The sequence below is a fragment of the Manacus candei genome, unplaced genomic scaffold (assembly GCF_025592945.1).
Source record: "Manacus candei isolate 608988 ecotype Guabito, Panama unplaced genomic scaffold, ASM2559294v1 h1tg000017l, whole genome shotgun sequence".
NCBI lineage: Eukaryota > Metazoa > Chordata > Aves > Passeriformes > Pipridae > Manacus > Manacus candei.
This window is the reverse complement of record NW_026138065.1, coordinates 10432704-10446985: the sequence shown is the minus strand read 5'-3', so window position 1 is coordinate 10446985 and position 14282 is coordinate 10432704. Positions and strand designations below refer to the sequence as shown.

General features: G+C 38.0%; 1 protein-coding gene across 13 annotated transcripts in view; it reads right to left on the bottom strand.

Moving 5' to 3' along the window:
- The window catches only part of LTBP1 (latent transforming growth factor beta binding protein 1), a 191471-nt gene that overhangs the window by 45749 nt on the left and 131440 nt on the right, over nt 1-14282 (bottom strand). For 12 of the 13 annotated variants that reach the window (XM_051783021.1, XM_051783026.1, XM_051783024.1 and 9 more), the window contains 4 exons: nt 11855-11974; nt 7641-7763; nt 5474-5596; nt 94-216 (listed from right to left, as the gene is read on the bottom strand). In XM_051783021.1, the coding sequence (XP_051638981.1) occupies nt 94-216; nt 5474-5596; nt 7641-7763; nt 11855-11974 (489 nt within the window). The remainder of the gene's footprint in view (nt 1-93; nt 217-5473; nt 5597-7640; nt 7764-11854; nt 11975-14282) is intronic. The other variant, XM_051783025.1, reaches the window with a different exon arrangement.

Below are 14282 nucleotides of genomic sequence, written 5' to 3'. Positions count from 1 at the left end.
CTTCCTCAGCATGATCAGTGAATATCATGAGTTACTCTTACAAACTTGTACATTTATAATAATGATCCAGGTATTTTTTACAGTATTTCATACCTTGACATCCCCTGTTTGCTATCTGCTGGAAACCATCTGGACAAGTGCATTTATAAGATCCATCAGTATTTATGCATTTTCCTCTAAGGCAAATATTGCTGTCTTGAAGGCATTCATCAACATCTGAAATGAAAATTCAACTGTTGAATTAGATGATGTAAAAACTGATGAAACTTTTAATAGTGATACCTTGATACTAACATAGCAACTTGAAGCAACTGTGTGCATGTGTGGAAATCAAGTTTACTACCGTTTAGGATGTCCTTTTAATTTTCCTTTCATCATATCATCAAACTTCTCTTATTTCTAGAGGGTTTTTAAATTTGAGTTTGTATGTGATTTATTCCTAGCAAATACGACTCACATGTGCCACGTGCACCTCTCACAAAAGCATATCATAACAGTAATGCAGTTAAAAAGAAATCCAAGCAGTTGTACATTTAGAAGACAGACACAAAAAATACCTACTAATGCAAATTTGCAATATGCGTCTTTAGACATGTTTAAACCACTACACTGAGATCCCTGGGTTGGAAGTGACTTACTCAGACATCCCCCTGAGTATGGGCGAGCCCAAGCACAGCTGGTGTGTCACACCAGACAGGACATGCCTACGAAGACTACTCACAAAACAGCCACGTGGGCAGGAGGCCTGCAGGACATGTGCATACTGCTGTGCTAATGGGTACTGCATGCAGTTCATGCGATGCAACACAGCCATTTCACAGGCTTAACAGCTTAGTCATGAAGCTGAATAGCTGCTTTTGCACAGTGCTGCACCCAAGTCATAAATCCAGCGGCAGAGTCTGGGCATGCAGGGTCTAGTTCCCAGCTGCCTATACACCACACTCCCAGCATCAAGCCTCAAGCCTGTAGACTCTGCCCTAGTATCTTGATATCCATGGGCTAAGTGTGCTGGCTGACACATAGCAGGGAAAGTTTCAGGATACACACTAGACATAAGGTGATCAAATATTTCAAAAACAGGACACTGTTATTGTCTCCACCTAAAGTCTTTTCTTCCCGTTGTCTTTCAAAGGGCTTAAAGGCAGCCCAGTGGAGGAAACAGAGTATGGCTACTATAGGTATAGGATTAACTCAGCAAGTGCCTACATTCCAGTGATATTACACAGTTTTGGTTTCACTACAGCTAAAGATCACAAGATATTTGATGACTGTACCTCTGAGTTTTAAAAGCAAACAGAAAGTGAGAGGGTCAAACACAAAAAAGCGTCTTATAAGCAACTTCCCTCTGTCTCAACAGTCCCCTACCTAATAATTTACCGAGTCTATTGCTTTGATAATGTAGTGTTTCCTTTGAAAAACAGTAATCAAAGACTTTCCCCAGTGCCTTTGGTTATTCTGATTTCTTAAGCATGGATTTTAGCTGATTAGAATTGTAACTTTTTCCTGTGCTGCAGGAATGAATAACAATTGTAATTAAAAAGAGGACATGACCTCATTTCTACATTTATCTCTGGAAAGCCCACCCTATATACCTCTCCTTGGGATTTAATCTATTTGATAAAAATAAGAAATAGGGATAGCTTTCTTACATAAATGAATGTTATTGAAGATAAAATTGTACTTAATGTTGACAAAGTTGTGACCTTTAGATAACCACATGTTTTATAATGACTTTCAACAGAGAAATAAATTGTGGCTTATTTAAAAAGCAACTGATTTTGACTAGGATCATGAGAAAAAACTAATGACTCCCTTGTGCTAAGTTAATGCCAAGTCTCACAACAAGAAGGTGCCTTCTGCCAAATTCAGTCAAAATGCATTATTTTCCATATAGGATGCAAACCTCCCTTTCTCTGATGCAACTCTTCATAGATCCTATAGCTGCTGCAAGAGAATCTCCAGAAAAGTCAGAAAGTAACTCCGCTTGAGTGCTTTTCACCACCCTTTACACATGCGTCTGAGTGTTTTGGCCACAAGAATCTCTGAAAGCTCTTAGAAGAACACTGGAGCCTCTTATGCTTCAGACAGACTTTCTTGCAGTAATCCGAATTCTTTGAGATTTACAGTCTGTATTTACATCCCGCTGGTGAACATTCCTACTTCCTGTAAGTTGAAACAAGGACTCACAAGTGCACTCACACTTTGTGTTCCCTCTTATTCAGAGCAAGACTGAGCAGATAAGTCTCAATGTCACTTAATCTCAAGAACAAGATGCTGAATGAGACACTAAGGCAGAAAGAAGATAAACGTGCGTGTGGGCGTGTATCTTGCAGACCTCTGACTAGTAGGAAGTAACCTCTTTTTCTGTCTTCAAGTGGAAGGTTTCCAAGCAGGTAATACCAAGTCTCTGGAGGTACCGCAGAAGGAAAAAGTTCCTCAGCCTTGGATAACAGGGTATACAGGCATTTACATTAGGAATGGACATATGGATTATTGCTCTCAAACAGAACTGAACAATTGAAGGTCTCAGTCCAGCTTTCTTATTTTCTGAAGAGTTCAGCACAAGGATGCATATAGAGTGCATATACTGCATGTATACTTGTATAAACCAATGTATATAAGTCATTTGCAAATAACCTCTATTCTTAAACATGTAAAATATTGTGCAAAGACTTCCAGACAAAAACTTGAGCCAGAGAGTTGCAAAAATCACAGCTGAAAATGAGCAAAGCATAATTCTGCCAAATTCTGCAATACCGCTAGAAGTCTGCACAAGTTATAATGATCAAACTTGCAAACTCCTTCTTGAGCAGCTGCCTCTTTAAGAAAACTTCTGAACTAGAAGAAATCCTAATTAAACAAACACATTTCTTGCAAGTGTTTTGCTAATCACTTTGGCTTTGCAGCATCATACATTTTTGGGTATCCTCTGATGTGACAAATGCCCATACCTGACACTTTGAGAAACTGGACAGACTTTGAACCATTTTGCTCTTTCCAGACAACTGTGCTGGGCTATACTCACAGTTTTTGTCATCTCTTTCTCTCTTTTTCTGTGAAGTGTTAGAAAACATTCAGGTAAATAGGTTAGTCCAAAGATCAGAGGCCATTATGCAGAGAAACACTGGATGTCTTGTCAAGGTGATTTTGTCTTAATGGAAACTCCGCCCTGTAGTTCACACACACATCTGGCTGAAGTAACAGTCACAAGAAAAGCCATTTTCATGAAGATGGGAACATGGTTGTGAAGCTGAGGACCTTCACTGATACGAAAATAATACAAGATTTAAAACTGTAGCCAACTCAGTTCCCCAAATGTGCACTGAATACTTCAAGGAGCCTTCAAAAATAATTCCAGTACAAAGTGAGGAAAACCAAGAGAGTTGAATGTATAGCAGCTAGAACAGTAGCACCAACCATTCCTACTGACATAAGAACAAGCACAGTCTGTTTAAACTTAGTTTCCAAGGTGCAAAAAGCAGTCTGCAGTATCCTATACTTCAGAAAATTTTGAAGGGATATAATAAAAGCACAGAAGAATTCCTTCCACTTCAAGAGATTAACAGATTTTGTGGGGGAGTTGTAATATTTACGAAAAGTTTCAGTGAACAAACTGTCTCTACAGAAATTAATCCCTCTGTCACGGGTTGGAGAAGCTCTAGATTTGGTTGCAGACTTGCAAATGAGGCAAAGATTCTGGGGTGAGGGAGCAGTTTTAACGTTTTTCCTTGTTTGATCCAATCCCTCTTCTTTTGCTTTGAAAGAGTCCGAAATTATTTTGTCTTGAAAACTGCCTTTGAACAAGATCAAGAAAAAGTTGAAAATAAAGCATGGACCATGGTCCTGACAGGCTGGGTGATGGAGAGCTGCAACAGTTACCATGACTTCTTGGGATGTATGAAATGCACCAAAGCAGTCTGAAGAGAAGTTTGGAATCTCATCTGCTGAAGAGCAGGCTAGATGACCAGTTGTCAGGAATGATTCCTATTGTCTGTTTTGCCTTTGGGAGGCAGGAAGAGCCATGATCCCTTTCACCACATTTTTCTTCAATTCTTGACACAGTATCTCTGCATCTGTTTCAATTCATGTAGATCTTGAAGCCAGATGAGAGTAAAATTCTTTGACACAAGTTTCACAAGCCTTGCATCATCAGCCCACATTTCTTGAAGCTGATGCAAGTGATGCTGGTACTCGCCAGGAATTCTGAAAAGTTTGTGTTAAATTCTTCCACAAATGTATTCTTCAAATAGGTCAGTACCAAAGAGCAGCAGTGTGCTATGGAGATTTTATGAGATTATCCTCATTCCTTGTTGGTGAGAACTTCAAGAGGTGCTGTCACTCATTTTCACAATCCTGTATAATCACTGATGATAAAGTCCTTTATAGGTTTGTTGTGAGAAAACAGCATTTAGCTGGCTCAGAGGGAACTGCTCTTTTGCCTGGGTCACTTGAAGAGGAGGATTCATGAAGGTGAGCCTTCCAAGTGCTGTTTGGAGGATAACCCAGCAGCAGAACACTATTTGGTAGAAGAGCAGTAAGAAGCTGTATCTTCCATGGTATCAGCAGTTACAGAAAGCACACTAGAGGCCGAAAAGATTTTATGTGCTAATACCACATGTACAGTGAATCTTAACTGAGGTTAAGTTTTCTGCTGCTAGCGTGAGATAAGAAAGCAACTGAGGTACAATCTTTTCTGAAGATCACCAGTAAGTAATTTTACATGCTCAAGGTGATCATGAGTAGTACAGCAGATGTACCATATCAGGTGTCATAGCCAATGACAGAGAAGAGGGAGTTGCTTTGAAACAATGCACTAGAAAAAGTCAGTTTGCCAATTACTGGACAAATAAATTGTTCTACTTGAGACACAATAGAAAGTTTTTGTTTGCTAAAACACAACATTTCTCCCTACATTTACTGTACATCTTTCACCTCTTACTTTTGTTTTTATGTGCTCAGTACATAGGTCATGGTGCAAGCTGTGACCTCCAGCAGATCCACTGGAGCTCGTCTTACACTATATACTTTCTCCTGCCAGTGCACATGTGATTGTTGAGCTGGCTTCAGGTTCCCAAAACCAGCTAGAGAAGAAGTTTTAACTTAGCAGGCCCCCATGAGAATAGCCTCTGTTGGCAGAAATTTTTATAATATGGAACCTCTGTGTCAGAATATAAACAAGAAGGTTTGGAAAGGCTTCATTGTTTTCAGTAATAATGTCAACTGCTCTTCCAATCTTACTGTTGGAAACACATGTACTGATTTCTTGTATATGGAAAGATGACAGGGACTATTTCTAAGAATCCATTAATTATGTGGCTGTGTAGGTGGGGATTACTGAAGGTTGACATTATAGAGAAAGAAAGAGAAGCAACACATATTTCTGTTCTGTTCTCAAAAGAGTTCATGCCTATAGGTGAAATACTCAAGACCTTACTGAAAAAAATGAATGGGTAGCTTAAGTCCCTAAGCTTACCCTCACACTGATCTCCAGCAGATGATAATGAGTAACCTTGGCTACAAATGCATCTGAAAGATCCTTCTGTGTTCCTGCAGCGTCCATTTGTACAGAGCGATCGGTGCTGGCATTCATTAATATCTGCAGCAGAAGAGACAGTGAAAATGTAACACACGTGAAAATACCCATTACTAATCAAATGGTGCAAAGATCAGTTCTGAACAAAACAGCAAAGCAGAGTGTCAATATCCAGTACTGCTTCTCTTGTTCTTATTTATTAACAAATACAGACAGTCAATATGATGCATAAAATTATATGAAATTGCAGACTGCATGTTTTCCTTGAGATGACTGTGTTCAGCATTCTGTCCTGTAGTGTCAACTTATCCCTCTGCACAAATGGGTACACACAGACTCACAAATACACACACAGGCCGCCTGAGAGCTGCTTTTGTTTCTATTGTATCTGGCAAAGGTAACAAGTCAGTCACTTCAGTGAGTCAGCAAAACCCACAAAATACTTTCCAGCAGGATCATCACCTTTTAACAGGGTGTGGTTTTCAGATGCACACTGACAGGCTGTTCCCCTGTTAAGTTGTACATTAAGGCTCCTTAAAATACTTGCCTTGTAACAGTATTAGTCATCTAAGTGGAGGGAAATGTCTCTTTGCTTCCACAACACTGCTAATCCCTCTGTGCTTCAGTTCTCATAAACTGGGGTCAGCCTGAGTTAACAGATGGAATTGAATACCAAAGTTAAATTTTCCTATGGAAAACTCAAAGTATTGGCAGGGAGTGGCACTTTGAATTCAGAACATAGCACATGTCTTGTTTGAGCTAGGAAGCTTGTTTTCCCTCCGTTATTTATAAAATCTTCATTAAGAACCCATAATTAAATTGATATGGTATGTTCTTAGTCACTTCTAGCATTTAGGCATGGTTGAGTGTCTTTCTGAAAATCACTCAATGAGGTTTTTCAGGTCTCTGTTATGGCTATGTAGTCTGACCTCTTAAGTAATGGTCCTTTACAACCACAGAAGTTTAGAATTTAAGGATCATTGAAAGCTGTGGGGCTGCATGAAGCATCTGGGCATGTGTACGGGTCCTTACTTCGGAAGGGTGCACTTTAAGAGAACAGTCTGCACATGCCAGCTCAGTTTGGCAAGGGCTCTTTTCCATGAAAGGCTCAGAGGAAGCAGTCAAATTTTGTCTACATATTTTCCCCAAGACCAGTCTGCTGTACGTCCAGAACAGCACATTTAACTCACTCAAGACACATAACTTACACTGATGTTTTGTTTCAAACTTCCCGACAAATTTACATGAATGATCATTTAGTTTTATTGTAATATTTTTAGCACTCAGAAGTCTGCAAGTGTTGGTGCTGTACAGAGACAGGGTGAGGGAAAGGGAAAAGAAGAAAACACAGCATCTGACAAGAAACATAGAGGTTTCTGTGTGCTTCCACAGCCTGGAGACACTGTCCCAGATCTTCACCATTAGGGAGAAGTTTCGAGTCCCCTCTCCTTAAGGAGAGGAATATCCATACCTCCTGTACACACGCTAGGCTCTCTCTCAGACTACTTCACTCCAACATCAGACCTAATTTTGTTCCACTGGGGCAGTCCCAATGGAAATTTTAGACATGGAAGAAATGTGGAAACTGACACTTTGGTGGTACAGGTACTGTTCTTAGAAATATGACACCAAATTCTCTCTCTCACAATGTACCACTGGAATTGTAGTGACACCAATGCAAGCAGCAGCTCAGTGTCAACTAACGCTGCTGAGTTTCAAAAGGAAGCACCCTAGGTTTTTTGATTCCACTCACCCTCATTGAAGAAAAAAAAGATAAATAGAAAGAAAAGCAATTAAGGTAGCAAAAGCCACTGTCCCCAAACCTCCAAAATGCCAGATATGCCAAGGGTTTTGCAGAAATTTCAATTTAGCAACATAAATATTACTACATGTTCTTGATTGGCTTTATAACACGTCAAAATCTACAGTGTGATCATGGAAGCCATAAAATGGAAATACATATTCTTATATTTTGGAGTTTTTAGCATTGGTGTAGTACATTTGGTGTTTCTCCATTAAAAGGAAGATGTAAAAAAAAAAAAAAGATGAAAAACATTATCTAAAAGGTAAGCACAATCTTATGAATTTTGATCATATTATTTCCTACCTTCACACTGATCCTTTGATGCAGAGAGTTTGAAACCCTGACCACAAATACATCTGAAAGATCCCTCGAGATTTTCACAATGTCCATTTGTGCAGAGATTGCCATACTGACATTCATTTATATCTGTGAAAAGAAAGAAAGCACAAGTATAAAATTATCTTGGGTACAACCACCTTTCAGTTGAGCTTGGGAATTTATTCAAATTCTGCCATAAGCATGGCTATAATTCCTGAGGAATTTCAATGGGATTTCTGCACTTTATTCAGGTCCCTTTGTAAGGCTAATCTACATATGCAACAAAGAACTCCACAGGATTATAAAAAAATCTTCCCAGTCACAAGCCATCCTTTATTTAGAAGGAATTGAATGAAACTTTTTTTCTATAAGCTATCCCATAGACACCTACTTTCATCATTCTTTGAAAGAAGGGTATTAACTAGATGGGCCACTTTCCTTAGCCAACATGAAAATTGCTATGTTACTATTTAAGAATAATTTTCAAGAATTCCTTCTGAATGCAATTTGTATAAATCAACAACATAGAAATCAGGTATAGAAATAAATGAAATATTTTGTTATAAATGCAGCTAAAATTAATTCTGTATTCTAAAATAACAATTACTGTCTTTTTCCTAGCAGTGGTTTTCACTTAAAAAAATAAAAGTTTAATTTTCAAATTTCATTTATTTATTTTGGGGGTATAGTCAACAGCAAGCATGTGTCCCTGTTTGTATGGAAAAAGCTGTATTTTTTTAGCTTCACTGATGCAGAAAAAGAACTACATTTTGTGTGCTTTTATGTGCCAGAAATCATATTACTCCTAATTATCCTGTCTTTTACCACCAGAAAGCACACAAACCTCATCAACATAAAAGCCAGTAGATTGTTTGAGGCACTTGAGTTATTTAGGCAGTTGTATCACAGGGAAAGCTGGAAAAAGATTAGACATCTTTAAATCATCGTCATAGCTCTTATTAGCTATTGTGAATATGTGCAATAACTATTTTCTTCATATGTATTTATCACTCAAGGTTCGTTACAAGCTCCTGTACCATCTGACTTTGACAAAGCCCATCTTTCCCCAGACACAAACAAAATCACCATTATCATCCATATTTCAAATGACCTACAGTTCTTGTTGCCTCACTTAAGTCTCTAACTCTGTAAATAAGATGACCTGTTGTCAAGAAGATGAAGTGGCATCCTCCCAGAAACAACAGTACAGATTCACAGGTGCTCTGCTGTGGCAGTTCAGTAGGTGCTACCTTTCTTCAAGGCTAATTCGTCAGATCCCTACTGTTGCAAAATGTGCCTGCTCTACAAAACATGACCTTTGCTCTTAACATATATGATCAATGCTCTAATTGAAGAATCTGTTAAAAGGCACAGAGCCTAATTCAGCAGTCAAGCACACAAACTTCCAGCTGAACAACAAACTTGCTTCTTACACATTAATTTTCATTTATTTATCTCCAATCTGCTTGAAAAAGAAACCGGTAATGCTATCTCTGATTTTTGGATGGGACTCGAAGATCAAGAGGCTTCCCCATAATGCCAGCAGAAAAAAAGGAACAGAATCTAAATCTTCTAAGATGAAATCCAGACCTGTAACTGATTCTATTGAAGCTCCTTACAGTATGGCTAAAGGTACATGGATTAGCCCCACTGACCTGTGTGTTACTGTTGATATCTTCTAATGGAGTCCTTAAAGCTGTACAAGTTGAATATTGATAGTTAACCACAGAGCTCTAAAACCCACCACAATGACAAACATGAGGCGATCTAGAGAGCTTTGTCAATCTATTTTTTTAATTTGTTCATCATCACACAGAAGTGTGCTCTAGATACACTATGATACATGAATTTATTTGAATGTGCAAATGTAGAGAGAGAAAAATAAATCAGTGATTGAAAGTAAGCTTAAAAACCAATTATTTCAAATAGTCCCATGTACAACACAAATGCATTGTAAGATCTGGGACAGTGGCAATTTCAAGACAATGAGGAGGCAAGGTCTGCAGGTGTCACTTTTTAATTCCAATATGCATTGGGTATTCCCATCTCAACTCCAACTGAATGTATTCTACCCAAGTTTGAAGCAAACTGATTGGTTTGCCTTAATGAAGCAAAAGTGGCTATGTTCCTGGCTTTAAACCCTGGAAAATTACAATGTAAATGGCATCAAAGAACTGTAGAATTGTTACAGCAGATTTTCTATGGCATAAAGTGCAAGCAGAGGAATGAAGTGAGGTAAAAAAAATACAGCATTGGGGAAAACCAGCAGAGCTGCGACTGACCTAAATTAACAAGAGAAACAAATGAATTTATGGAAAAATGGACTTACATATCCTTCACAGATAATGGGAAATATTTTCCTTTCTAGTGTATTTAAGCTGTACAATATTGCAGAGCTACAGATTTAAGACAAACTGTCTGCATTACATTTTCTGAAATGTGTATGGCTCATTTCCAATATGATGTAAGTCTAGGATAAACAAAAAATCAACTGATCACATCATTAATGAAGTGAGTGAGAATGTCTAGGCTTAGAACATTTCATAAAACAAATGAAAAAAGGGAAACTACATGCAGTAATACAAGTAAAAAAGTTTCAGTAACTTGGAACCAAGACATGACTTAGTTCTGTTTGTAAATCTGAGTAAAGCAATGACTTCTCTCATTTTGCTCCTACTAACCTGGTTAGCAAGAATGAAGCAAGTGAAAGTTAGGCCATGGCATCTTCAACCAGGTTATTTTTATAAATAGGTACAGAAATCAAGCTTGATATTGAGAAAGAATGCAGAATTAAGCAAACATTTTTGAAAAAAAGGAGTTAATTAAGAGGGAACTGTTCTAACAGAGTACATGTGCCACACTCTTCGCAAGGGCAGCAGGGATCCAGGCAGGTGGGAAGGAACAAAACAAAGATGAGTGTGGAGTAATCTGTGCTAAGTGAAGCCCATTAATTTGTTGTAAACACTTCATATCTTGCTACAACTCCATTGAAATTGATGAGATTACCTGAGAAATACATTCCTCCACAGCAAATCGCATTACAAGACCAAATATGCGGCTATGACATGGCAGATTTGTTCAGATAGTATGCCTTCTTTAGAAAACACAGTGGTTGAAAAAGATGTATTCTGTACAGCAAAAACTTGTGGTGAGGATCTGACAGCCACACCATGCATTTTTCAGATGCTTCACTGCAACCTGGCTCTAGCACATTTGCAGGTGAAACACAGCAGGTGCCCATCCTCCAGAGCTATTTCAACCAATGCTCTTAGACTGCTTTGTGAACTGAACCAAATCACAGCAACTAGGAGCCATTAGGAAATAAGCTATAGAATTACACTGACAATCTGATGTACAACAATAATGCAAACACTCCCTATATGTATGATATTGTACACCTGTTCAGGTACCATGCTTATTCCAACTATCACGAATTACAGGGCATGTACTACACGAAGTTGTCAGGAGTACTCACAACAGACAGCAGATCCTACACAACTGATGTTAAATTTAAGTTTCTGGTAGTACCCCAAAAAGTGGCATTCAAAATCCAAAAGATTATTTCTTTCTGTCCAATGGATTAATTTCCTCTTTCTTACCTTTATCTCAAATAGCCAAAATTGATTTGAAAAAAATTAAAAATCTAACATTTAAAAACAAATCAACAAAAGTAAAATGTGAGAAATCTGTCCTAAAATCCTAACCTGAAGTGAGACAAGGTGCTTTAAGATATGCTAATATTTTGCTGGACATACAGATAACTAAGAAGTTTCATTAATGTGCTTTGTGAGCAAAGTCCCATATCCTGTTGAAAAATCTGCTAGTCACATTGATGTGTTAGCATTCACATGCTTTTCCGTTTGCTAATACCAAACAACAGTCTACTAGTATTTCACTGATAGTAATCCCCTTTTGGTTCCATATTTGCTATTTCAAGAATTTTGTTTTGTAGTTACAATTATATTGTTTGTATTCTAGATTCAGTGTTCATTTATCTACAGTAAAACACAATTTCCTCATACATACTGTGTCTGAGAAGATAAAGTAATTTCAAAAATCTCCTATTTTCAATTATTATTGAATGAAATGGGGACCCGGGGCACAATGCTGTCATCAGGTTGTAGCACTGATGGAATATGAAATACAGCACCTCAGAACAGATGACAGATGACTGGAGAGACAAAGAGTACTAAACATACCATGGCACTGTCCATTCCAGCCCCTGAATCCCACTCTGCAAGGAATGCACTGGTAAGAGCCAGGAGCGTTAAGGCACTGTGTATCTGGACAAGTAGTTGGAGTCAGGCATTCATCAATGTCTTCAAAAGAGAAGATAAAAGGAAATACTGGTCAAAGCTGTAACAGAACACTGAACTACTGTTATTCTGTTATTGGTTATTCTGAGACTGCTCCTGTTATATTAATGCATTGTAAAGAGTTGCTTACTTCATCTATTAGAGACACAGGAAAGTACAAGTTCACACAGATTTGTACCAGTGAAGGGGCATCTCTGAGAAATATATTAGGTCATAGTACACGCAAGTGAAACTGAATTTTCTCTTATACTACAAATCTTTGGTAGGCCTTCCAGAACATACAGCACATCAGATTTCTGGCTTAGGTAAGAATAACTTTGCTTATGTCACTCCTTTATTAAAGTGCCCTGAGGTTCTTCCTATAGTCAGACTTCGAAAGTTCATTGCAACAACAATAAAAATTGTAACTTTGGCTTCTAAAAGCCAAGTGGAATTTTGTATTCTCCATTGCTCCATAGTTATGCAGCATGTAAGTATTATGTGGACTAAGAATTTAACTGTGTGAATGATAATTAAACACGTTTACAGGGAGGAAGAAGTTAATTGTGTCTGACAGAAGGCACAAGCCACACCACTGCAGCTGGCTGTGTTTAGGGTAACAGAGAGACTGTTTACCCACAGGTCCTAGTTTACCCACAACAAGAGATAGGTCCTGAAAAAGTCACAGAACTCATTATCTAGGCTCTGAGCAAGAATTTCTTATCCTGCACCAAAGAAACCCATAATACATACAATAATACATACGCAATCTAAAGGAGACTGCATACAAAAACTGACATTTGAAAACAACTTGCTGTCAAGTGACCAACAATCAGAAGATGGTGGAATTAACACTGTGTGGGCAGTCTCATTGCAGTCTGCTCCCATGCATGAGTATCATTTTATAATATGATCTTTAATTACACAATAATTATAACCCTTCCCACCAAACACTTGCTTCATGCAGTGCACAGAACTAATTAAATTGTTAAAGTCACCTCTAAACCCAGCTTCCTAAGGTCCCACTTCTTTCCTTCTCCAGGCCTAACAGGTTTGTCTTCTGCAATTAAGGACTGCTACTCCAGCACGTACCATAGAGGGTAATTCACTCCTAGTTTTGAGAACTAGCTCACAGAAGTCAAGTAGCCTCCAATACTTGTAATTTAACTAGACAAGGCTATAGACCCCAGAGAATTTAACAACTCAGCTCTGAACAACTCATTGGATGTGCACAAATCACAATTTTTCATAGAATCGTGATTGTCCAGCTGAGAACACTTTCTCATAAAAACAGCAACAGGCCTCTTCAGCCACTACACTGCAGACCTGCAAAAGTTTCTCAGTGAAAGTGCTGTGAGATTTTTTTTAATTAATTAACAAAAACATCCACTTCTGCTGTAACCTGTTCTCAGAACTGTCTGGACTGTGTGAGTACAACTTGAGGGCAGAATGAAGATGGGGTAAGGAAGTGTAAGTGAACTGTGTGTGTTGTCTGCAGTTTGGAGGATTCTTGCCTTTGTTTTTGAAGTGTGGAGAAGGTGGAAAGGAGTTTGTGGAATCTGAAGTCTGTCAGTAGGGTGACTATACTGTGAAGGTGTAATGATATGGTGTAACGGTTCCCCAAATGTGTCATTTCCTTGGTTTGATGGATCTAGTGTAGGAGGGTTTTTCCCTTAAGGAACCTTAAACAACTTTCAACAGAGAATTTGGTTTCAGAAATTACATATTGTTAAGTTAAATTATAGAGGACTACCACCACACTACTTAAAATACAAGCTAATAACAAATTTGACGTACTGTAATATTCTGATTTCTAGCCTATTTTAATCACAGATTCCCTACTCACAGAGAAGATTTGCAAAGACTAGTTGTAAGAGTGGAACATGAGAAACATTTAAATAAATAAAAAATAGAAAGAGGAATCTTTCGGCAATGCTCAGAGCAGCAAATATATCCATGGTAGCTCTAAGTTGCTTATTTGCTAGGCAACCTGACATGTTAGCAATTTTTTTCTGTCCTATGTAACTGAGACTAAAGCATGAACAAAACTATGTTTAAAATGAAATGACCGGTTGTGGCATTAAGTTCACAATTCAAGTTGAAAATGAAAAAAAAACAGGAAAAAAGGCAAAAATATCACACTAAAAAGTAATGTGAAGTTTTAAGTCAGATGTTCTAGGATCTCTTGCAACATGAAATAGTTGCAAGATATAGATATTAAAAATTCAACTTATCATTTGTTACCTGTTATAATATAGGAAAAGTTGTAACTTTTTTTTAACAGAAACTTGGTAAAGTATGCAGGGAAGGACTAACAATAAAGTTAAGTAAT